Raw genomic sequence first — 22,922 nt, 5'->3', positions numbered from 1 at the left:
CAGAGTTTGTATCTATCTACCTAAATAACTAACAATCTCAGCATGAATGGTTAGCTTTTAATGTATGGTTTTGATCCCAGATAGCTCCCTCTTACTGCTTGTGAAAGCAGAAGAGGTATTTCTTGAAGTTTTCTCAGTTCAAGATGAAACCGCAGCCGCTGAGCTAGACAAGAGGAAGTGACTCTCTGGTTTTTACAAGTTGTATGGAGGCAGTCACACAGTGGCAGAAGTCGCCGACACCTGTTTCACCCTGAAGAGAACGAGTGGCTCCCTGAGTTCAGGTAAGAGAGAGAGGAGGCTGTTTTAGTGGTGAATGTGTTTCACACTTTTTGAAAGGAGAAGAGGATGTGTGAGAGGAATGCTTCTGTTGTGTATGTGGAGTCAAGGTAACTAAGGAGGCTCTGGCCAGACATAGTGATGGTGTTGATGCTTAGGTTTAATTGAGTCATTGTTTTGTGTTGTTTCGTGTAACAGCCTACTGGGTTATACTTTGTGTACATGTTACACAAAGCCAATATCTTTCACAGATGTTAGAGGTCAACTATACAAAAATCGCAATAAAAAAATCTCAACAACCAGCTTTCTGTGAGAGCTTGCTGTTACAATTTCTGCTGATTTGAACAGGATGGGTATACAAGGTCTAAATGTTGTCCACAGGCAGTCCTTCAAGGCAGCATAGTCACAATTAACACTTCAGGATCAGTGATTCTTGGTCACATACAGCTCTGATTTTCAAATCCACTTCTTTATTTATTTCTCTCAAGATGGCTGCCTGGGATCTATGTGTCTCCTTGGAGGAGCTTGGCCCAGAAGCCCCTCCCCTCAGAATCAGTGTAACCTCTGACCTACATATCGGCGGCGTCATTCTCCGAATTGTGGAAAAAACTCGTAAGTTTCCTTTCCATACCCGGTGAGGTCGAACCACCTATAGTTACATAGTAAAGGTGTAATAATAATCTGCCCACCTGCCTGTCTACCTGTCTGCCTGCCTATCTCTGTCTGTCCATCTGCCTGCCTCTCTGCCTGTCTGCCTGCCTATCTCTGTCTGTCCATCTGCCTGCCTCTGCCTGTCTGCCTGCCTCGTAGGGATCAATAAAGACTGGTCTGACCACGCCTTGTGGTGGAAGCAGAAGCAGCAGTGGCTCCTGCGGACCTCCTGGACTCTGGAGAAGTATGAGATCCACGCGGACGCCAGCCTGAGCCTCACGCCCCAGCACAAGCCTCTGAGACTGGGCATGCCCAACGGGGCCACGCTGAGGCTCCGGGCCTGCTTCTCCTCTCCCGTCTTCCAGACCGTCATGGAAATCGGTCGCCTGCTAAGTAAGGCTGCGTCGCCCCAATTGTATACTTTATACTTTTATTGTGTACTGCAGTTGCCCCCGATAAAGAACAAACTGTTGGAAGCAGGACAGTATGCACACAATTGGAACGTGTCTTTTTTCGTATCGTCTCCTGTACACCTCTAGACATACAGCAGCCTGAGGAGCTGTCCCTGATGAGGACCAGGGAACAGAAGAAGAAGAAAGTGGAGAAGGAGAAGGAAGGCGAGGGGGAAGAACATGACATCACCAGTCTTTCACTCACGGCAGGTAATCATTGAAAGTGACGCGGAAGAAAAACGTCCTTACTGGATAGACAATAAAGTTGTATCCTGTTCAATTTGATACAGTACTATTCATTTAGAACAAGGATCTTAAACAGTCTTCCCTCATTTTCTTCGAGACATGCTCAGTTCAGATTGTGGGTGCAATATGAAACATGATTTGTGAATCATTCTCCACATCACTGTTGTCCGTCTATCACGCCTGTGGGTATGATTAAGGTCCAGTCCCCACCCTGTCCAACGGGATGCCTGTGCACTTTGCCGAGTCACCTCAGACCGAGGCTGTGTACAGGGCACTGTCTCTCAGCCAGCCCCTCCCCTCCCCTGAGACTACCAGTAAGATGGAACGCCTCACCAACCTGGTGGACAAAGCCCAACTTCACAGCAGGTGTGTGTGTGTGTACGTGCTTGTGTGTGTAAGAGTGTACGTGTCGGTGTGTGTGCGTTCACTCGTCGGTCACACTGATTTCACGTGCACCTGGTAAGGGTTCAGTAAGAGTGTTCTTGCCGTGTTCAGGTGGCTGGACTCGTCTCGCTCCCTGCTCCAGCAGGGCGTCGAGAAGAACGACAGAGTCCTACTGCGCTTCAAGTACTACTGCTTCCACAGCCTGCAGCCCACGGTTGGTCATCTGAACGTCATCAATATAGCTGCCCAATCAATCAACCGATTGTGAGCTTTATCTGTAAAATATTGTGGGATGGCTACAGCTCAGTGGTAGAGCCTTTCACTGCAGATCTAGAGAGTGCAGGTTCTTTGGATGATAGCATGTGCTACATGGTTACGTGTTGTGTTTTGTCCCCTGCAGAGAGAGGAGGTGCGTCTGACCCAGCTGTATGAGCAGGCTCGTTGGGCTGTCCTCCTGGAGGTCATCGACTGTACAGAGGAGGAGATGATGGTTTTCGCTGCCCTCCAGGTATGAATAAGGCCTAGAAGTGTGTTTTCTACCGCTTAACACAAATAACAGCTTCATTTATTTTGTATCTTAATATTCTGCTGTGCCTGTGTGTCTGTGTGTCTGTGTGTGTGTGTTGATAACTCCTCAGTATCACATTGGGAAGGTGTCAGCCTTAGAGCCTGAGAAGAAGTCTTCATGTCCGTCCCTGGTTGATCTTGACTCTGCCCTGCAGTGTTTAGAGGTGGACGTGAAGAGCAGCCCAATGGGCCTGCTGGTTAGAACTCCCTGATAACCCATTTAACATGGTTACATTTTATTCATTTACCTTTACCAGACACTTTTATCTAAAGCGACACACAAATAGTGCATTTACAAAGTACAGCAGAAGATCAAGGGTCAGAAGTGCATAGTAGTAACAGTATTTCAGGTTCAATGAATGGTCTGTATTTACCAGGTATGGTAACGAAACAACCACATCTCAGCTACCCCCATGTGTAGACGTGGTCATGAATGACTAAGTTTTTCAAGGCAGCTGAAAAGTTTCTTTCTTTGACTCGCTTCAACTTTTCTTTTGTCACGTCACAGGAAACGATGGACACAGCTCCAGTCCTGCACGACTACTTAAACATCTTCAGGTGAGAGCAGCATGAATTCCCCTCCAGCTGTCTGGGGGGAATCCGCCTCTCATCCATCTCTGTGCCGCTAACAGCCTTTTCCTTCCTGCAATCTTAAATTGGATATCGATCACACAAGATGGATGACAGTTTCTTCGACTTTAGATGAGTTTCATAGATTGTTTTCACTTATGCGCCTGCACACCGCGATACAAAGACGACACGGGTACACACGCAGACACGAAAAATGAATTTGGCCTTCTTGGTTTTCATTGTTTTCCCGTCCTCTAGACCGAAAAGACTAACTCTGAGAGGCTACAAGCAGTTCTGGTTCACTTTCAAGGACACATCCATCTCCTACTACAAGAGTAAAGAGGAGAGCCTTAAGGAGCCCATTCAGCTGATGAATCTCAGAGGTAATGGGTTCAAGCACTATTAATGTGATTTGCTGAATTCACAGAAGCACATGCCATTACCAAAGATATGCATGACTAAGCTGCAAGTCAGCAAAATATTTTACGATGTTGTTAATGTATGATGTTAATTTTACTGTTGCGGTGCCCTGTTATCAGAATAAAATCCTGTTTTAGTTATGTGTTTCCGTGCCTCCAACCACTGAATGACTATTGTACTTTATGCACTATCCGTATGTCGATTTTGATAACAGCGTCTGCTAAATAAATAAAAGGCAATCTGTGTTGCATAGACATTAGGAGATAAGTGCAGAATAAGTGAGTGATAATGTTCCAGGATGTGAGGTCATCCCAGACGTGTGTGTTGCCAGCCAGAGGTTCTGCATCAAGCTCCTGATCCCCGGACCCGAGGGCATGAACGAGGTCTTCCTGCGCTGTGAAAATGTAAGGAAAACACCACTAAAACCCAGAAACACCACTCATATCCAGAAACACCATTGATACCCAGAAACACCTGGTCATCTGGATTGCCGGTGTAGCCACGTCATTTCCGTTGACGTCGCTCCCCTGCAGGAGCTGCAGTACAGCAAGTGGACGGCGGCCTGTCGTCTGGCTTCCAAGGGGAAGACGTTAGCCGATGGATCGTTCCCCAGCGAGGTGCAGAACATCCGGTCCTTCCTCGCCATGCAGAGGCCCGCCCCGGGCCCTCGTATAGCTCAGACGGGGGACGGCATCTACACACATGGCCTGGTCTCTCCACGCTACCACAAAAAGTACAAGACCAAACAGGTGAACTGAGGGGGCGCTTACATTGACATTCAGTTATTCATTTAGCAGATGTTTTTATCCAAAGCGTTGGACAGATAGTGCAAGCAGAAAGTCCAGCAGAAAATCAAGGAACAGAAGTCCATAGTTCTAACTGTATGTTGGTGTTGAGAGTCAAGGAAAGTCTGCAATTACCAGGCAGGAGTGAAACAGTAATAATATCTCAACAACAGTATTACACAGTATTGTGCAGCAAAAAGTCAAACACTTAAACTCTGAGGATGCTGTTTAGTTGGAAGAATGACAGTCCAGTTGTTCTTAACTTTATCCTCTGCAAACAGTTAACCCCTCGGATCCTGGAGGCATATCAGAATGTGTCTCATCTCTCTCTGACCGATGCTCTGCTCAGGTTTATCCAGATCTGGCAAGCGCTGCCTGATTTTGGGATCTCGTATTTCGTGGTAAGGTAAGCACCCGGGTTGGGAAGGTTGTGAGAGGTGCAGGTCTGTGAAGTCCATTCAATAAACCTGATCAAATTTTTTTTTCTTTTTGGGGATAATCAGGTTTAAAGGATGCCGTAAAGACGAGGTCCTAGGAGTTGCCAACAACCGTCTGATACGTATAGATCTGAGTTCTGGAAACGTGTTGAAGACCTGGAGGTACAACACCATGAGGCAGTGGAACGTCAATTGGGACACACAGCAGGTACCCCGTTATTCTTGTATGTATTTATTGTCATTATTCCTAATCAGTATCTTTTTCAGCGTACTTAATAATTGAATGAAATGCCTGTATTTTTTCGCCTGTGCATTTAGATTCTAACTTTTACGGATTTTTCCAGGTGGCCATCGAGTTCAATGGCAATGTGAACATAGCCTTCAGCTGTGTGACGGCAAGCTGCAGGATTGTGCACGAGTACATCGGGGGCTACATCTTCATGTGTACACGCGGCAAAGAACACACCGGTGCCTTGAACGAAGAACTCTTTTACAAACTGACTGGTGGTCATGATGCCCTCTAGATATTCCTACAAGGATGCTCACAAGGATGCTCACATTCCACTCAACTCTAAAGTGTTAATGACAGGTCCAGTGATACTCAATATGCCATACACCTATAGGGTTGTCCTGGTTACTATGAAATGGGCAGTAATATCCACATGATGAACTGGTGGGGGGCAGCATGGGGAGGAATGGGGCTTGATGAATTAACAATATGCTCACTACTTTAGATTAGACTCCACCCCTAAACAGGTTTATAACTGTCATGTATTTTTTACTAGTCTGAAATATTGAGTTTGTAATATGATGTGCTAGGTTAACAGATGTGGTTTGATAGAGTGGTTATGATAGAATGACCAAAAGGGGTTAATTCATATGATTGTGTCTCACATATGGGCCTTGGCGCTGGCTGTAAACAATGACATGTTGTTGCCTAATACAAAGAAAAACAGACTGTCAGTAACATTAAGGAGTATGACCAAGTACCTAAATAAATCACAAATAAACCTAAATCCAACCTCTAGCTTGTGTCATGTCAATATTCGCCAGTGATAGGCAGATACAACATTGTACGCCAGTAGGCCACACTTGCACGCCGGTGGACCACAGCCTTCACTCTGCCGATCTTTCCCATAACACCTTGCTCTGCCTGGCTTCTTGCGTTTCACACAGATGACCAAAATGGCGGATACGTCGGTGGGTACTCTAAAGAACTAGCATTTTGAGTCAATTATTTAACGCTTCTATGTCATTATGTGTCTAATCGTCTTCATATTTCATATCTTCAATACAATACCATTCGACAGGTTGATGTTGTCGAGGGCTGTCGACTTCCCGTTCTCCGAAAAAATCAGGAAAACGAAGACGAGTGGCGTAAGTAGATGCCGATAGCGCTAGCTAGCTAGCTGGCTAGCTAGCTGGTTAGCTAGCTGGTTAGCTAGCTGGTTAGCTAGCTGGTTAGCTAGCTGGTTAGCTAGCTGGTTAGCTAGCTGGTTAGCTAGCTGGTTAGCTTAGCTGCATAGTAAAAACTGTCATGGCCGAATGCTTGGAACACAAGCGGCCGCTGACAGATTGTAAACAAAAGCATGAAGGATGCTAAACGAGTATTTCAACCGTTTCTGTAAATGGCCCTTGTGCACATTGATATATTTGCCATGTCTTCCATACAACATATACTGTTCTCTAGACAATTTAATGCCAGCTGCATCATAAATATGCTAAGTAAGATGACTAATAGAAGCTAAACGAAACTGTAAGCTAGCGATACAACGTTAGCTTAGGCTAACTGTACATGCAATACCTGAATTAATATTAAAGACTATTTCCCCCTGTTTCTATGCACATGTCTGGTTTAATCAGATTTCACCTTACAATGTTACTAGTTAACTGCAATTATTTGTTGGTTGTTTCAGCCTTGGCAGAAATTCTCAGTGTGAAAGAGATACCTGGGAGAAAACTCTACTATGTACATTATATTGACTGTGAGTATGAACCACATGTTGAGTCTACAAACTACAAACACTGTCTTATTGCCCACCTGCAACATTCCCCCCCAGAAGGCTTAACAGCCCTGTGATGCCAACGTGGGTGTGTTCTGTGTGCGTGTCTGCTTGTGTTAATAAAGTTAACAAGCGTCTGGATGAGTGGGTCACGCCGGATAGGCTGGACATGAAGAAGCTCCAGTTCCCCAAGAAGGAGGCTAAAACGCCCACCAAGAACGGGCTCCCGGGGTCACGACCCAGCTCCCCGGAGAGAGAGGTGGTGAGAGCAGCGGGAGCGGCCCCCCAACACCTCCCCGGCAGGCCCCCCCAGACCCAGCCCCAACAGAAGCCACTGCCCACCAAGACCTCTCTACCAGACTTTCCAGGGTTGCAACAACAAACTCAGGTTTGGCAGTCGTGTTTTAAGCCCTCTCCTTTGGGCATTGCACCCTGATGTTTTTGCTAATCTCTGTTTTTAATAACAATTACCAGGTTTAGGTGGGGCTGTGGGGGGTGCACAGTGCTGTTTTGGGCTTAATGAGGAATGCAGTGAGCTGGGTTGTGTCCAGTGCCTGGATTTGAGATTTCGACGAGAGTATGTTTCTCTGGTCTTGCCTCTCCCCTAATGGGGGATTCTGCAAAAGCAAAAATGTGTTGTTAAATCTAAAACATTTGATATGGTGATGGCCGGTAACCTAAAGTAAACATAAAACTTTGACCTGGTGATATTTTCTTTGCTCTACCTGTAGATAAAAATAAGGTGTCATATGTAGATTGACAATTCTGTTTAATTCCAATCACGGCCACCTAAGATACATTTGTATTCAATTGGAACAGTGACATTAGATCTGTATTGGACTGTGTATTCATTCAACAATTCAACCCCAACCTCCTGATGGTTTTCATGTGAATATCAGTTAACCCCCTGTTTCTCTTACTTTCTGTTCTAATTCAGAGGAAGAGTCTAGATCTCAACCTTAAGCCTGCTACAGCTCCCTCCAGAGGCAAAACTCTACCCACACCGGTACAACTTCCATTTACCTATACTACACACACTACCCACGCTACACACACTACACACACTACACACACAGCACACACAGCACACACAGCCACCACTGGCGGCCGTATGAAGCCAGTGTTAACACAGTTCCTGGCTCTCCTCTCACCTGTCTGACACGCCTCTCCAACAGAAGAGGAAAACAGACTCCGTCTCCTTGACGACACAGCCGTCCCCGGTGACGTCGGTGGCGTGCCTGCCGGGGTCGGCGGAGGCCAGCCAGGCGTCGGTGTACCCGGCGGTCAGGGACGCCAACACCTTCGGCACCAAGGCCCGCGACGACCACGAGCAGCTCACCTCGCTCACCACGGTAACCACCTCGACACAGAAGGGGGATTCCTTAGTCTCGATGTAGATGTTGTAGATGTTGATGTTGTTGTTGTTGATGTTGTTGTTGTTGATGTTGTTGTTGTTGTTGTTGATGTTGTTGTTGTTGATGTTGTTGATGTTGTTGATGTTGATGTTGTTGATGATGTTGTTGATGTTGTTGATGTTGTTGATGTTGTTGTTGATGTTGATGATGTTGATGATGTTGTTGATGTTCTCATTATTGTTGGTGTTGCCTGCTGTTGTTGATCTCCTGTGTCTCCCGTCTCTGAACCCCCAGAACGGCACAGCCAGGCGGCTCATCCCCTCACAGCCAGGCAGGAAGAGGAAGGCCAACTGTGGAGGAACTGATGAGGTACAGAGCCGGCTCACTCCAGCCCACAATCCTGCTCCATCATTCACATGTTTACAGTTAAACATCTGTTGTTTACAACAACAATGCCAGTTAACAACATACCAACCAGTCATTCTTCTCCTTTTTTGGGTCACAGTTAGACTTGAGCATTTAATTCCTGTATTCAGTCTGATAGTCACCTCTATTAACGAAGCCACTAGCTTCTATACTGGTTTAATTAAAACATTTAGACTGACTGGGTGGATGGTGATGGATTTTTAATGGATGATTTTGATATTTAAACAAGGCAACATGCTGAAACACTTTATCCAAACCCTGCCGACTTCTGAACCAATATACATCCTCTTGTGTGAATAAATGTTTAGATTTTCCCTTCCCACATTTAACACAATAAGAAAGGAAACTATGCACAGGGTCAGTTTAACAAACCCTCAATGACCCTGACCCTGTGTTATCAGTAATAATGCAGTAATAAACAATGTCAACAGTGATCATATTTTCCTTCCCCCTGAGTAAATCAATATTCAAAAAGCCTGCATCCGTTTTTGTTTTTTTCTGCTAGATAATAAAGGTTTTCCAGTATAACAACCCTCGATGTGCCAATGTCTTTCTACCACCTGGAGAGGTCCGTCCATTTCCTCCTCATTGCGTGTGTGTGTGTGTCCTGCCCAGGGCTCCTGTAGAGCAGTGTGGACCTGCTGGGGTCTAAGCTTGCATAGTTCAGCTGGGGAGGGAGGGAAGGGGGGGGGGGGGCAGATATGGGCTCATGTTCTCATTGTCTTGTGTGGTTGTGCATTCAGCTTCATTAGTTTATTGTATTAGGGTTTTGTTAAGTTAGGAATGTCCCCTTGTTTCTTAAAATAATAATAATAGTAATGTAATTCCTCTTAGTGGTTTAGAATGTGTATTTTGGAACTAGCTTGTCAGGGCCATCATATCAACTACAGTATCAGTACATATTCCCGAGGTTACCAGGACGTATTCCTTAGGTTACCAGGATTGTCTTGTTACTAGGCCTATCATATTACCTAGGTTACCAGGATTGTCTTGTTACTAGGTTACTAGGCCGGTCATATTATCTAGGTTACCTGGATTGTCTTGTTACTAGGTTACTAGGCCTGTCATATTACCTAGGTTACCTGGATTGTCTTGTTACTAGGCCTGTCATATTACCTAGGTTACCAGGGCTGGTATTGTGAGTCAGCTGTGTTGACGTGCTGCTGTGTCTCGTCAGGACTCCCAGGACAGCTCGGACGGCATCCCCAGCGCCCCGCGCATGACTGGCAGCCTGGTGTCGGACCGGAGCCATGACGACATCGTCACCAGGATGAAGAACATCGACTGCATCGAGCTGGGGCGCCACAGGCTGAAGCCCTGGTACTTCTCCCCCTACCCCCAGGAGCTGACCACCTTGCCCATCCTCTACCTCTGCGAGTTCTGCCTCAAGTACCTCAAGAGCCTCAAATGTCTGCAGAGGCACCTGGTGAGACCCTGACCTCTGAGCCCTGACCTCTGAGCCCAGGCTAGCCCGTGCCCTGTCCCTGCTCATCCCTCCTCCTCCTCATTGTTGTTTTTCTCTGTTCCAGACCAAGTGCAACCTTCGACACCCTCCAGGAAATGAGATCTACCGCAAGGGAACCATCTCGTTTTTCGAGATTGACGGCAGGAAAAACAAAGTACATTTGTTTTTATTCATTTAGCATATAAATAGTGCGTATAAAGTGAGTGATTTGACACCAGCCCAGGTCTCAGTCCAGTCTACCAACCCTGTCCACACGGAGCTGTTTGTGACCTTTCTCTCCTGGTGTGTGTTTCAGACCTACTCCCAGAACTTGTGTTTACTGGCCAAGTGCTTCCTAGATCACAAGACCCTGTACTACGACACAGACCCCTTCCTCTTCTACGTCATGACGGAGTACGACTCCAAAGGCTTCCACATAGTGGGCTACTTCTCCAAGGTACGCAGGCTCGGACCACGCTACCCAGACAGTAGACGTGTAATTTAGCACACGCTTTTATCCAGAGTGAAGTAGTGGGGGGGATTTGAACCTGAGGGCTCTTGATCTGCAGTCAGAGCCTCCTCCACGGAGTCATAGCCCTCCTGTTTCAGTGCAGAAGCTCAACCCTGCCTCTGTTTGCAGGAGAAAGAGTCGACGGAAGATTACAACGTCGCTTGTATCCTCACACTGCCACCCTACCAGCGGAGAGGCTACGGAAAGCTGCTCATTGAGTTCAGTAAGTCAGCCAGCAGGCACCAGACTCTGCAGCGGAGCGTTCCCTACAGGCCAGAGGCCTCACTGGAACTGTGTGTGTTGTGTGTTTGTCAGGTTACGAGCTGTCCAAGGTGGAGGGGAAGACGGGCACGCCGGAGAAGCCTCTCTCTGACCTGGGGCTGCTCTCTTACCGCTCCTACTGGTCCCAGACCATCCTGGAGATCCTCATGGACCTGAAGCCGGACAACGGAGAGAGGCCCCAGATCACCATCAAGTAGGTCCCCCAGACCACCACCCCCTCTCTGGGACTAGCTCTGCCCAGACCACCACCCCCTCTCTGGGACTAGCTCTGCCCAGACCACCACCCCCTCTCTGGGACTAGCTCTGCCCAGACCACCACCCCCTCTCTGGGACTAGCGCTAGCTAATAAAATGCATTATTATTTTATTATCAAGCAAGACTAATTCCTTGTTATTGTTGTGTACCTCCAGTGAAATCAGTGAGATAACCAGTGTAAAGAAAGAAGATGTCATATCTACTCTCCAGTACCTCAACCTCATCAACTACTACAAGGTAAGCCAGGCTGGACACACTTCTAATAAAGTGCCTTCCAAAGGAAAACATTATTATGATGATGATTATTATTACAACTGACGGTGTGCGTGCTTCGCTGGTGTGCCCAGGGCCAGTACATCCTGACGCTCTCGGAGGACATCGTGGAGGGTCATGAAAGAGCCATGCAGAAGCGCCACCTGCGCATCGACCCCAAATGCCTTCACTTCACCCCCAAGGACTGGAGCAAGAGGGGCAAGTGGTAGAGAACCGGCCAGCTCCCCTGGTTCCCCTCTCCACTGCTCACCTGGTCTCCTGGTCCCCGGCCCTCCTGGCCCTTCAGACAGAAGAGTCTTCTGATTCTCCCTGGTCACACAGGAACAGACTCCTCTGTCACAGAGAGAACCTCTCTAGTGGCTTACTTTGTTTTTGAGTCCTCTTGTGGCAGATTTTAACAGAAACTGTGTCTAATGGTCAGCATCCATTCTCTGAATCCTCCCCAGTTTGAGTTCACCATCTACAGTTTTGCCATTGACATTTCCACCGGTAGAAATGTAGATATCTATTCTCAATATAAGACCTGATCATATCCGCAACTTGTCTGAAGGAAGACCCTCTTTATGATCTCATTACTACCTTTGTCTCTGCATTCAACACACACTCTCCAGTCAGTGATTTGTTAGTTTGTGCTTGTATGTGTCAATATCACTCTCTCTTTAATGTTTTGTAAAACTAAATGATGATGGTGGGCACCTACAGCCCCGTTGGTTTTCAGCGCACAATGAGAAACACAGACAAACCTATCCTTAAAGAACTTTGCTTGTACCCTCTAGTACTTGTATATACTGAAACTGTTTTATAAAATGATTTTTTTAAGTGGTATTGCATTTCTGTATATCAAATTAAGATGTGCGGAGATTAGTACAGAATTAAGCCATGGTGAACTGTTATCAGAATGTAAATTTGGATACCTGTACAGTTGTCCGTCCTTTTTTTAAACTTGAATGTAAACTAACACACACGACACCATATGAGTGTCAGTTAATTTAATGATACTATTAATTGTACATTTTTGTGAATCGTTAGGGATCTGTAACAAAAAAAATACATTGATTTTGTGTTGTCATTCATGTTTACACAGTCACTATTTCCTTGAACATTTACAAAAAAGAAAAAAACTTATATAAATCTAGTATAGATCTGTTTAAAGTTTGATAAAGAGAACCTTAACATGAGTCCATTATGTAATAAACCTGTACACTTTTCTAAGCTTTCAAGTTTAGTTTTTTTATTAGCAATTTAAAAAAAAAACTGAATGGATCCCACCACTGTCTGTGATTGGAGTAACTGGTAGGTATAATCAGCCAATCATTAGAAAGAAGATTCATTGCCATGCAGATCTTCCTCTGTTGCCTAGAAGTAAAAGACAATAAAATGGCAGTTTAGGTAGGTGGTTATTCTGTATAGGTGAGTAGTGGGGGGGGGGGTCAGGCCATGTCATGCACAATACTGTCTGCATGATGTGTAGGCAATTCACTATTTGGCATGATACCCAGCAACCCCTCCCCAGCCCACTAGACCCCTAGCCTCCCCCGACCCTACCAAGCCCCCTAGCCCACCCTCAACCTCCCAGCCCCCTTGGATGGAACCCCGATTCTCTCACCTCAAAGAAAGTGTCGATGATGCGCTCCAGGGTGCTGGTCTGAGAGCGGAAGGTGTGCTGCTGCTGGTCTATGGCTGCCAGCAGACTCAGGTACATGATCATAAACTCCTTCTCCCTGCAGGCACCAGGATGTTGAAACAGCACTTAGACTGACTACATAGAGACTGTACTGTACATATGACCCAAAGATATAACAAAAAATGTAGCTGTTGGTATGTAAACCATGTACAGTTTTTTTATCTAATAGAAAACAGACTGTATACATCTAATATGAAAGAAGTTACACCACCAATCAGGTGGGAATGAGAGTATTTACGGATTGTCGTAGAAATGTCCCATACCTCTGTCCGTACTTGTTGTCACTGTATGTGCAATTTAAAGTCTCCTGGTAGAACTGAAGATCGCTCTGCGGCTCCGAGGTATGAACTGCTACAGTTGGGGAAAGACAGCGGAAAGACTTAGCTTCACTCTGACCACGGAAATGCTGTTAGAACTATACCCCTCTGATCCTTAGTGTCCTGCTGAATCGCACTATTTGTATGTTGCTTTGGATAAAAGCATCTGTTGAATTAATGCAATGTAGGATGTTTGTTGTTTTCCAAACCAACCTATTTTCCTGATCTCCTGCATCTCGCTCTCAAAAGTGTCCTGGAACTACAGTGCAGAATAGAAAGGGTCACATTTAGGGCGACGTTTGCATTGAAGGTGAGCTGAGAGTTTAATATTTCATTGCCAATTCACAATTGTAAATCACACAATACCATCTGGATCTTTGCCGCCATCCGTTTCTTGATTGTCTGCTGGAAGTTGTCAACCAGGACGGCAATGAAGAGGCTGAAGAAAGTAAGTTTGATCTTTTTTTTTTTTCATCTTGCGGCACATTGACATGACAGTGTAACAGATCAGACATTTCCGTCATACTCACTTGAGGAAAGTGAAGTATTCCACTACTATGTACAACACCAGAAAGATGATGATGTGAGGTGCACCTGCAGTGGATAAGACCCATTAGTTGATGTACAGTTAGCACATGCATAATAACTGGCGGCATCCTCTTTTCTGCAGCGACTGTCATCACACACACACATTAAATGAATAAACTGTAGATGTGATGTAAGCTGTCTTACCGTTGTCCTTGCTGGTGGAGTAGATGAAGGCCCAGTCGTCCAGAGTGAGCAGCTGGAAGAGAGTGAAGATCGTACGGAACATGGTCCCGAAGCGCTCGGGGTCCGACTTGTAGAACATCTCGCGGAAAATGACAGCGAACATGAAAAGGAAGGTGAACATGAGGAGGATGATGGCGCCCATGGACTGGAAGGACTGCAGGCAGGTGTTCACAATGGACTGGAGGTTGTGGAGGAAGCTGGCCCAGGGGATGTGGCGAGAGGGAGGGAAACAGATCAGCATTACAGATTAGGATTTAAACACAGGAAGGAAAGTCAGTTTACTGTGACTTCTGTGATTCGAAATCCCGGAATCCAGGAATGTAACGTTGTACGGTACATTTGTATTTATTCACCAAACGCTTTTAACTAAAAACAAGCGGAGTTGGTTCATGAAGGAGGACGTGAGACATAGCGCGCCACTAGCAACGCGTCATTTTATGCGCAGGGCACTCCCTCCTAATAGGGCGGGGTATATAAGGGGTTCCCGGCATATGCATCGCCAGTGCGACATGACTTCAGTCTTCCTGCTGCCTCCGCCTCCCCGGACTCCACCCTTGGTTCTGTTTTCTGTTTCCTGTTTCAGGGGGAATGCGTCGCTGCTCTCTGCTCGGAGGTCGAGACGGTGTCTTGTTGGATGCGGCAGGGAGCCGATGCGAGCAGAACCACAATGCCAAATCAAATGTACAATCGTGTTTTGTATAGTGTGAAATAAAGTATTCGTAAAGTCATACTGAGTCCTCCTGCCTGAACCACATAAAAGAGTGCACGTAGAAGATGCAATAGAAGCATAAGATCCAGGATCTGAAGTGTATAGTTCTAAGTGTGTCCGTGGTGTATGTAAACACAGCAGGGACATGTGACCAGGATGGATCACTGAGACGACCTACCGGAGGGTGCGCAGCACCCGGAACACTCGGATGGCCCGGGCGCCTTTGAACATCTTCAGAACACGGAACGCGGTTGAGACCTGCCCTCCTCCACCGACGCTCCCCGTTGCCTCGATCAGAGGCAGCATGAAGTCAATCAGGCTCAGGACAACGATGAAAACATCTGAGGGTTACCGAGAGACAGACAGTCACACAGTTAATGTTCAGCTCATGAAAGCATGCTGTAATGGGGAACGAGAAAAACTGAGAAGAAAGAGAGAGAGGGAAAAAAGAGCGGAACCTTCTTCAGAACCCGGGCCTTCCTATTACATAAGCAGCAGAGGAACAGATTCCACCTCATCAGTGGTACTGCTGTGAAACCCTATTACTTCTCTATGAGGGGCTGTTACTGTAAGTTTCTCTCACAAGCCTTCGAAAAGAATCTCACCCAGGTCGTTGGGTACGCTTTTGTAGTAGACACGACCCAAGACTAGAGTTTTCAAAAGCCACTCCATCAGGTAAATAGCCAGGAAAGCAGCATCCAGGGCAGAAAAGAACCATCCTGGGGTTAAAGGAAAAAACACAATATATTAACATACCTGAACACGGACATCAAAGAAAGACCCCCGGCCCCTTTCCTCTGCCACCCCTTGTCCCTCCTCCCCCTGTCCCTGTCCCTAACCCCTGGTCCCCATATGACAGTGACCTTACCTCCCCTCACGTTCACACTCTCAAACGTCAGTGCCACCAGCGTACCAGTGTTGATCACCACCACGAACATGATGAACTGGTCAAAGAATGGGTGCAGCGTAAAGGTGCTGATGATGCGGAACAGCTTCCTCAGCCACGTTAGAAGCGTGCCCAGCAAGTACCGCCAGTAGCTACTGGACTGGCGCATAGTCCGCAGCTTACGATCCCGGTCTGAACGTCATTATACAGAAATGATCATTAAATATATAACAATGATAATGATATTTGTTAATGTTGTATGCAGTAATGATGATAATATAACACGTTAAATGTCCCTCTCTGCTATGGCTGTCCTTCTTACCTATTTCAATAAGCTTCTTTAACACATCGCCATCCGGCATCTCAAGATCGGTAAACACTCGTTTCGTGGATCTGCCCCTGGCTCCACTTGACGGCTTGTCATCTTGACCTGCATCAGACAAAGGTAATGTTCACAGATGCACACACTGTGCCAAAGGCCTGAGTCGGCGAAGGATAGAAACTCAACTCATTCTGTTGAGTAAAACGGAAGCGTAGGCCTATGTAGCCTATTAGTTTCACCTGTTTCAGAGGGCACGCTCGGCGTGCATTCTTGGGATGTTGTTGGGTCTTCCATCTTGCACGCAGACTAAAAAAGTAGAAATCCAACATAAAATAACATAATAAATTGTGTCAATAACAAAGTGACACTTTCTAAAAACTGGTATTTTAGCCTACCTTGAAAGTAGTTACGTTGTCATACAACTGCGAGGACCACTAGGCCTATATAACTACACCGAGAAAGGCCGCGGCATGTTAGACGGACAATTGCATGTAGCCTATAGGCGCATACAAATGATTAAACTTAGGCCCAATAAAACGTGGATATAGTTGTAGATAGATTTGAAAATTAGCATCGCCGGTAACATAGGCCTACGAAGTCATGTTCCAGAATGCTAATTGAACGTAATCAACGACCACGTCATAATATAGCTGTTAATTGTTGAATTTCATTAGCCAACTGATGTTGCAAAAAAAAGAGCGCTCTATAGCAAAGTTATCGTGATTTGCAGTGTTTTGTAGACTACACTTCAGACCTGAGTACACTTGCACTGGGTAAACAAATACAATTCGAGAATCTTGATGTTTCAGTTGAACTCCGCAATTTCTCATCTCGTGCACGGAATGCACGGCTCGGCATGCCAAGAGGAAGTCAGATACAGATATTACGCTCATGGGCTGGGACCGTGACACAGCGGTTGGGGTTCGAATCCGACTCAGCAATTTCTTCATGTCATCCCTCTCTCTCCCCTACATTTCCTGTCTGTCAAATAAAGGCCAAATAAATATAGCCTACTATAGGCTATATATATATAGCTATATATATATATATAATCAAGGCCGTAATCATAATACATATTGGGGGGGGGACACATCCCCCCTATATTCAAATCTGGTCAAAATGTCCCCCCCCAATATATAACCTATACATATAAATGTGCTACGCTACGACAGGCAACCACGTACGCTGTCCGAAATTATCATAACAAAATTAATTCGCCCCCAATGTTGACTCCATGGCTACGGCCTTGTATCTAATACGTGGAGGTACTGTTTTTGTGACACTTTTGTAACGACGCAATTTCGCCTATGAAGTATCGATTTATCTGTCTGCATGTCTGTCCGTCTCTGCTGTCTATGGGATGGCACTTTCTGGAAAGACCGACAGATGGATCTGCAAGTAGGCCTAAATGTTGTTGTTTTTTTTTGTTGTTTTTTTAGAATATTGCTCAGAATATTCTAAGATACAAATGAACATCACGCAGACATGTTTCTACAATGAACACAATTGTCAACAATAGGATTGCATTTTCTTTATTTTTTGAGAATACATTTGGGTGATAATGTGCTTCCAGACATATCACTGTTCATTCGAAAAAGTCACAGTATGCGTAAATCTTCTTTTGGTTTTACGCAGTCAAAAGACCATTTAAACAAATACAAATAAATAAATAAAAACATACATTATTAAATATATAAATAAATAAATACATTTAAAATAAATTATTGGTAGATAAATATAGTACTTTTGTAGGAAACAAAACTTTTCCTGAACTAAACACTACACAGACAATAGAAACACATCAGCTGATTTCCTTTGTGAACAGAAATTCTCTGCTCAGCTAGATTTGGGACAGAACAATTACCTGTCTACTCTCCGTTGGGTGATATCTGTTGATATGTCTAGTAAGGCCAGGGGAGGAGAAAAAGGTATTATCACAAAACCGACACGGGAATACCTCCCCTGTCACCCTTGTCCCTGTCTCCGGGTGAAGTGCGGAGGTCTCCGCCGTCTCCACTGGGAGCAAGGTGGGGTCAAGGGCGTTACTCAGTTGTTCTGTGAATACGGTTGAAGTTGTGTGGCTTGGAAGATTAGAAGCAGCTTTCCGGTTGTGCAAAGCCAGATGTTTCCTCAGGTATGCTTGGCGCCGAAATTTCTTTGAGCACTGGGGGCAGTTAAACATGTCTTCTTCAAAGCTTGAATCAGAGGGCTGCGGGGAAAGCGCGTCTCTCCCGGTCGGTGTAGATGGTCGGCTCTCCTCCTTTGGCGAGGAACCCCGTTCTATTTGGACTCCCTTTGGCTTGTGCCAGCGCCTGTGCGATGCCAGGTTAGCGGGACAGCTGAACACTTTGTCACACTCGTCACAACGATATTCGACTCTGACAATGCGCGAGCACTTGTGATGGGCCAGTGTGAGAGGATCAGCGTAGCGCTCTTTGCAAAGTTGGCAGACAAATTCTCCGAACGGACTGCCAGTGTTGGAGCGCTGCTTCACCTCATCCTCAACCTCCTCTGTTATCCGCAAACCTAAGACTGGAGACGTGGTAACTTCATCCCGGACATTGGCTTTCTTCTCTTGGTTAGACGGACTTGAGGTTTTACGTTTTTTACTGCTGTTCTGGTGAGATTTGGGTTTGGAGGATCTTGGTCGCTTTACTGAGGCAGATTTCGTACCGCCGGATAAGGTGTCAAGCTTGGTGGTCATCTCCGGAAGAGAAGGCATCTCCGGTGAGCCGTTGATCCCGAAGCTTCCCAAATCTGCCTCAGGAAACGTCTCTGCTGGCGCTGGAGAAGTAGAGCTGGGGATCTGCTGAGGTGCCTCCGTGGCTGGGTAGGGGTATCCTTCGCTGTCAGGACGCGCTGGGCTCAGTGACGGCGCGCAGAAGGATTCTGGCATCCCCCCGAAAATACCCCGTACCGGGAATCTGATGAAAAAGTTATTGTAACACACCGAGGGAGACGCATAAACTGGATATGTCTCCACTGGCGGAGAGATGTCAGCGGCGACCAGCGCCAAGTCTTCCTCCTCGCGCATCCTGTATGACACAGGACCCGTCTTTTTAGAACGTTTGACAAGGAATCCCTTTGGCATTGTGTCTGTCTATGAGCAGGAGCGTGTTTTTATTTCAGTCTCTGTGACTTACTCTTAAGGACAAGGCCAGAGATCGCAAAGAGTCGTGCGTAATGCGTCCCAAGCGGTACTTCTCAACACTGGCTCTCTTCCTGGTCCCGTCGTTTATATAGGCAGCGAGCGGTCATTGTGCGTCAGTTAGGACGCAGATGGCAGTGGTCCAGCCTTCAATAGAAGGGCCCGGCAACATGATCCACCGGGAGTCTCTGAGGAGCTCAGCGGCAGATGTCTCCCCCATTGCCGACCCCCCCGCCCTCCTCCTCCTCCCTATGCCCCAAACCCGACCACTTGCCCCGTCCTTGACGGTGCCTTGCCATTATGCAGATTATACAGCGCTATACCACACTTATCCAGCCTTTATCCAGCGTGTCCTCTGAGACTCTATTCAACACACACGTGCCGCAGCCGCCCGTCCATTCATCAAAAGGCTGGAATGAAAATGAGGGGCAGAGTGCCTCTGTCTAGGGAGAAGAGGGGGGAGGGGGGGGGGCAGACTTATGTCCGTTCTGAGGTAAAGAGGCAGAGCGTGAAGCACAGCACCAGAGTCCACGTCAACCAGAGGTTATGTTGTGTTTACAGAAGGACAATATATATGCTTTCCAATTTAACCATTACGAGACCCACTTACAAACATCATTTTTTTCTAAACAGACGAGCTCATGAAAAGATAGGCTACGGTGAGAATAAGAACATTTGGTGATAACGTCTGGTTTAAAACGTTTTAAAAGCTCTCGTCGCTGGTTACCCCGACTCCACCGAAGTCAGTAGTCTGATCTTGACAATAGAAGCAGTCTGTCATGTTATTGTCAGCGAAATCAACCATTTTCATCACACGTCCACAATCTGGCACTTTGTCCTCCTCCCCCCTTCCACCCGTCCCCGGCCAGCATGATGGAGTATAGGCCCATTGTAAACAACAACGGTTGAAATCAATAAAGGGACCTATAACGGTCAAATTCAGAAACTTAAACATATTGCTGGAAGACTTGTATGGTTACTTGAATGTTGGCCCCTCGATTTATAACAACATTACAACTGACTTAAATCTACAGACTTTTTTTGTTTAGACAACCTAGCCTTTTATTTGACAGACAGGAATTTAATTTAGATATGTGTAGGCCTAACTGTATTAGGCTGTTATTAGTAATGTTGTTATGTGCACAAAGTCCAAGGTAATGTCATTATGAATGATGACGCCTACGCGATACTTTGGACTAAACCATGACCACACTTTCAACCCATTATGGAGGTACAGCCTAGTAGAGTCATTACACATTATAAATGTTTATGCCCAAGAAGCTCATGTGCTCTCTCTCTCTCTCTCTCTCTCTCTCTCTCTCTCTCTCTCTCTCTCTCTTCTCTCTCTCTCTCTCTCTCTCTCTCTCTCTCTCTCTCTCTCTCTCTCTCTCTCTCTCTCTCTCTCCACACACAAACACTCACACAAACACGCACACATTGCCCCATCCCCACCCAAGTCTCCCAGCCGTTGGTTGCACGGTGTCTCCCAACCGGTCTGTTGCCTCGAGGGAACGTTGATTGTTATTGGATTTCTCTTTTCCTTTGGGGATAGAGACAAAAAAGGAAGCGCGAGAGGGATTGCGGTGCGGATGGGCGAGGGCGTATTTGAATGTGTTGGGGTAGAGGGGGGATCCTCCCCATTCTTTTACTCTCCTTCTTTGTTGGAATTGGAAGTTTGAAGCGTGTGCCTTTAGAGGCACAAGCCACGCGCCCGCCCTGACCTTTGTGACACTTATTTGCATAAAGCTGCAGAGTAGAATTCGGTCCCATTCTTTAAGGTGACCTCCCTGACTTAGCCCATTACTGGAAGCTCAGACGCACAATTCAGCCGCGGCATAATTAAATATAATCACAAATGTGGCGCTTTAACTAACGGAACACACAGGCATAGCTCCACTGCATAAAGAAAACATAAACTACAGCGCGCCGGAGCTTATGCCACATCGGCACAGACCTTTACCTAATCCTATTAATCTACATTGAAAGGTTTCTGTACAAAAAACTTGTACAGAAACAATGTCCCGCGTAGGCCTGACATGATTTTAAACATGCAACTAACAATTCACGAGAACTTTCATCTTCTGGATTTGGATTCCGCATTATATAGGCTAAGTAGTATGGCCAATGTGTCTATAGATTCTTAAACTACAGCCTAGACTTCACGGCTAGGCCTATATACCACGAAAGTAAAAGTGGGCAATATCAACCAAGGATGTGTGAGGTTGGATGGATAGCCACTGCAGTCCACAGGGGAAATAGCAAGAATAGGCCTACTTTATTTTGATAAGCCTATATCAAGTTTAGCCAGACACATGACATTATCAGTATCATCATCATTGATACCATATACATTATAGACTAGTTGTTTGAATCTATGGAGGGTGAGTGTTAGATATTGGCTGAAAGAGCTCTGTCTGATGGTGGCCTATGCAAAACTATACCATCCTTTGTTCCGCGCGCAGCCGATCAGGAATGTGTAATCTTGTTGCTGCCGGGGGAAGGATGCAGGAACGCCGCTGATTGGACCGTGGCGTTCGTCTGCCATGTGCAGCTCGTGCTCTCTTATTTACATACAGCTGAAGGCCCAGGCTACTGTAGCTGCGCGCGGCAAACATGAATGCACAGCCTCGCTTTAACAATGGAAGCAAACAAAGTGTCAGGGAACACTGTGACTCTACAAGCCCCTTTTAGACATTCACGAGCAGATTAGCAGGACTCGAGGATGGGGGAGTGGAGGCTGTGTCCTCAAACTCCGGGAGGAGCGATCAATTAGTAGGAGGTGAAGAAGGCAGGCGAGGATTCTCGTAAACCAAATGTATAGTTTATTGACGGGATACTTTGCAAAGCAGAATCAGTAAGCCTAACAAACTCATACAAATGGCATCGTTTTTAAAACACATATATTATGCATCGAATCATTCACCTGAGTAGGCCTTATGTATTTTAAATGGTAAGAATGGCAGTGTAGAAGCCATTCCAGCATTTGTTTATGATTATAGTAAACAACAGTAGTTGTTTTTGTTTATTGTATTTGTTTTGTTTTATTGTTTTAGGGCACAACCTCACTCAGGTAGTAAATGTCAGGCAGGTAATAGTGGGAAGGTATGCAGCTGGCAAGAGAAAACCAAAGCAAGAGAAAGACACAGGCAGCGAGGCATGTCTATCTATGTTTATCTTTGCTTACATTTATGGATTAAACCTATACGCATATATCACTCAATCACTCAAAAATCCCTTTCTTTTGTCTGCGCACAACCTGTCTTGAAGCTGTCATTCACGCCATACCTATGCTGTGCATAAATCGTTGAGCGCTAAATGTATCTGCTGATTGATGCCAAAGATGTCCGCTAGGTGTCACTGTACTACTGTAAATGACACCCCATCATTATTTCAGCCAGAACTGAAAAATGACTGCAGAGGACACGGCACTCTTAAATCTGTCAGTAACACTTGATATTTATCATTTCATATCTGGCCGTTTTAAAGATTCGATGCTTCAGTTCTCTCTCTCTCTCTCTCTCTCTCTCTCTCTCTCTCTCTCTCTCTCTCTCTCTCTCTCTCTCTCTCTCTCTCTCTCTTCTCTCTCTCTCTCTCTCTCTCTCTCTCTCCCTCTCTCTCGTTTATAGATATTGCACATATGTATGTGAATGTATACACAAATACATACTAAAATAGGAATACAGTATACACAACCCTGCATCCCTGTCTGTATTATCACATGGTCCTGGTCATGTTCCACACCAGCCAA

The 22,922-nt window shown here is 45.9% G+C and overlaps 4 protein-coding genes across 4 annotated transcripts; 2 read left to right on the top strand and 2 right to left on the bottom strand.

Annotated features, from left to right (window-relative positions):
• Window positions 1–40: 40 nt before the first annotated feature.
• LOC134039359 (fermitin family homolog 3-like) lies at window positions 41–5,815 on the top strand. The gene is made up of 15 exons (XM_062485179.1): window positions 41–281; window positions 765–888; window positions 1,087–1,320; window positions 1,467–1,589; window positions 1,823–1,991; window positions 2,121–2,223; window positions 2,410–2,517; window positions 2,648–2,773; window positions 3,085–3,134; window positions 3,405–3,529; window positions 3,864–3,970; window positions 4,100–4,315; window positions 4,633–4,757; window positions 4,855–4,996; window positions 5,133–5,815. The coding sequence occupies exons 2-15, from the start codon at window positions 765–767 to the stop codon at window positions 5,310–5,312; spliced, it is 1,932 nt and encodes a 643-aa protein (XP_062341163.1). The 5' UTR covers window positions 41–281; the 3' UTR covers window positions 5,313–5,815.
• An 83-nt stretch (window positions 5,816–5,898) lies between these two features.
• On the top strand, window positions 5,899–12,406 carry kat5b (K(lysine) acetyltransferase 5b). The gene is made up of 15 exons (XM_062485182.1): window positions 5,899–5,988; window positions 6,099–6,165; window positions 6,705–6,773; window positions 6,917–7,179; window positions 7,729–7,797; window positions 7,967–8,143; window positions 8,441–8,515; window positions 9,078–9,140; window positions 9,750–9,998; window positions 10,102–10,191; window positions 10,333–10,473; window positions 10,657–10,750; window positions 10,843–11,002; window positions 11,220–11,301; window positions 11,412–12,406. Exons 1-15 carry the CDS (start codon window positions 5,965–5,967, stop codon window positions 11,544–11,546), a joined length of 1,758 nt encoding a protein of 585 aa, XP_062341166.1. The 5' UTR covers window positions 5,899–5,964; the 3' UTR covers window positions 11,547–12,406.
• Window positions 12,407–12,547: 141 nt separating this feature from the next.
• On the bottom strand, window positions 12,548–16,693 carry LOC134039362 (cation channel sperm-associated protein 1-like). The gene is made up of 13 exons (XM_062485183.1): window positions 16,422–16,693; window positions 16,266–16,332; window positions 16,027–16,134; window positions 15,687–15,896; window positions 15,424–15,537; window positions 14,997–15,159; window positions 14,071–14,306; window positions 13,869–13,932; window positions 13,705–13,777; window positions 13,552–13,597; window positions 13,285–13,372; window positions 12,944–13,058; window positions 12,548–12,693 (listed from the first exon to the last, which is right to left on the bottom strand). The coding sequence occupies exons 2-13, from the start codon at window positions 16,318–16,320 to the stop codon at window positions 12,652–12,654; spliced, it is 1,314 nt and encodes a 437-aa protein (XP_062341167.1). The 5' UTR covers window positions 16,321–16,332; window positions 16,422–16,693; the 3' UTR covers window positions 12,548–12,651.
• Window positions 16,694–17,573: 880 nt separating this feature from the next.
• Window positions 17,574–19,204, bottom strand: LOC134039760 (insulinoma-associated protein 1a-like). The gene has a single exon (XM_062485809.1). The coding sequence runs from the start codon at window positions 19,115–19,117 to the stop codon at window positions 17,867–17,869; it is 1,251 nt and encodes a 416-aa protein (XP_062341793.1). The 5' UTR covers window positions 19,118–19,204; the 3' UTR covers window positions 17,574–17,866.
• Window positions 19,205–22,922: the final 3,718 nt, after the last annotated feature.

Source organism: Osmerus eperlanus, chromosome 19 (genome assembly GCF_963692335.1).
Source record: "Osmerus eperlanus chromosome 19, fOsmEpe2.1, whole genome shotgun sequence".
Taxonomy (NCBI): Eukaryota; Metazoa; Chordata; class Actinopteri; order Osmeriformes; family Osmeridae; genus Osmerus; species Osmerus eperlanus.
This window is presented reverse-complemented; position numbering and strand designations above follow the sequence as displayed.

What these genes read in the sequence shown, in the direction of transcription:
- LOC134039359 (XM_062485179.1), top strand. Translation starts at nt 765, where the DNA reads ATGGCTGCCTGGGATCTATGTGTCTCCTTGGAGGAGCTTGGCCCAGAA. An exon ending in GCAGCCCAATGGGCCTGCTG is followed by an intron (nt 2,774 to 3,084) that starts GTTAGAACTCCC and finishes GTCACGTCACAG; the next exon opens with GAAACGATGGACACAGCTCC. An exon ending in TCAGCTGATGAATCTCAGAG is followed by an intron (nt 3,530 to 3,863) that starts GTAATGGGTTCA and finishes ATAATGTTCCAG; the next exon opens with GATGTGAGGTCATCCCAGAC.
- LOC134039362 (XM_062485183.1), bottom strand. Translation starts at nt 16,320, where the DNA reads ATGGAAGACCCAACAACATCCCAAGAATGCACGCCGAGCGTGCCCTCT. An exon ending in GAGTGTGAACGTGAGGGGAG is followed by an intron (nt 15,538 to 15,686) that starts GTAAGGTCACTG and finishes CTTTAACCCCAG; the next exon opens with GATGGTTCTTTTCTGCCCTG. An exon ending in TGGCGGCAAAGATCCAGATG is followed by an intron (nt 13,598 to 13,704) that starts GTATTGTGTGAT and finishes TCTGCACTGTAG; the next exon opens with TTCCAGGACACTTTTGAGAG.
- kat5b (XM_062485182.1), top strand. Translation starts at nt 5,965, where the DNA reads ATGACCAAAATGGCGGATACGTCG. An exon ending in CCAAAATGGCGGATACGTCG is followed by an intron (nt 5,989 to 6,098) that starts GTGGGTACTCTA and finishes ACCATTCGACAG; the next exon opens with GTTGATGTTGTCGAGGGCTG. An exon ending in ACCTCATCAACTACTACAAG is followed by an intron (nt 11,302 to 11,411) that starts GTAAGCCAGGCT and finishes TGGTGTGCCCAG; the next exon opens with GGCCAGTACATCCTGACGCT.
- LOC134039760 (XM_062485809.1), bottom strand. Translation starts at nt 19,117, where the DNA reads ATGCCAAAGGGATTCCTTGTCAAACGTTCTAAAAAGACGGGTCCTGTG.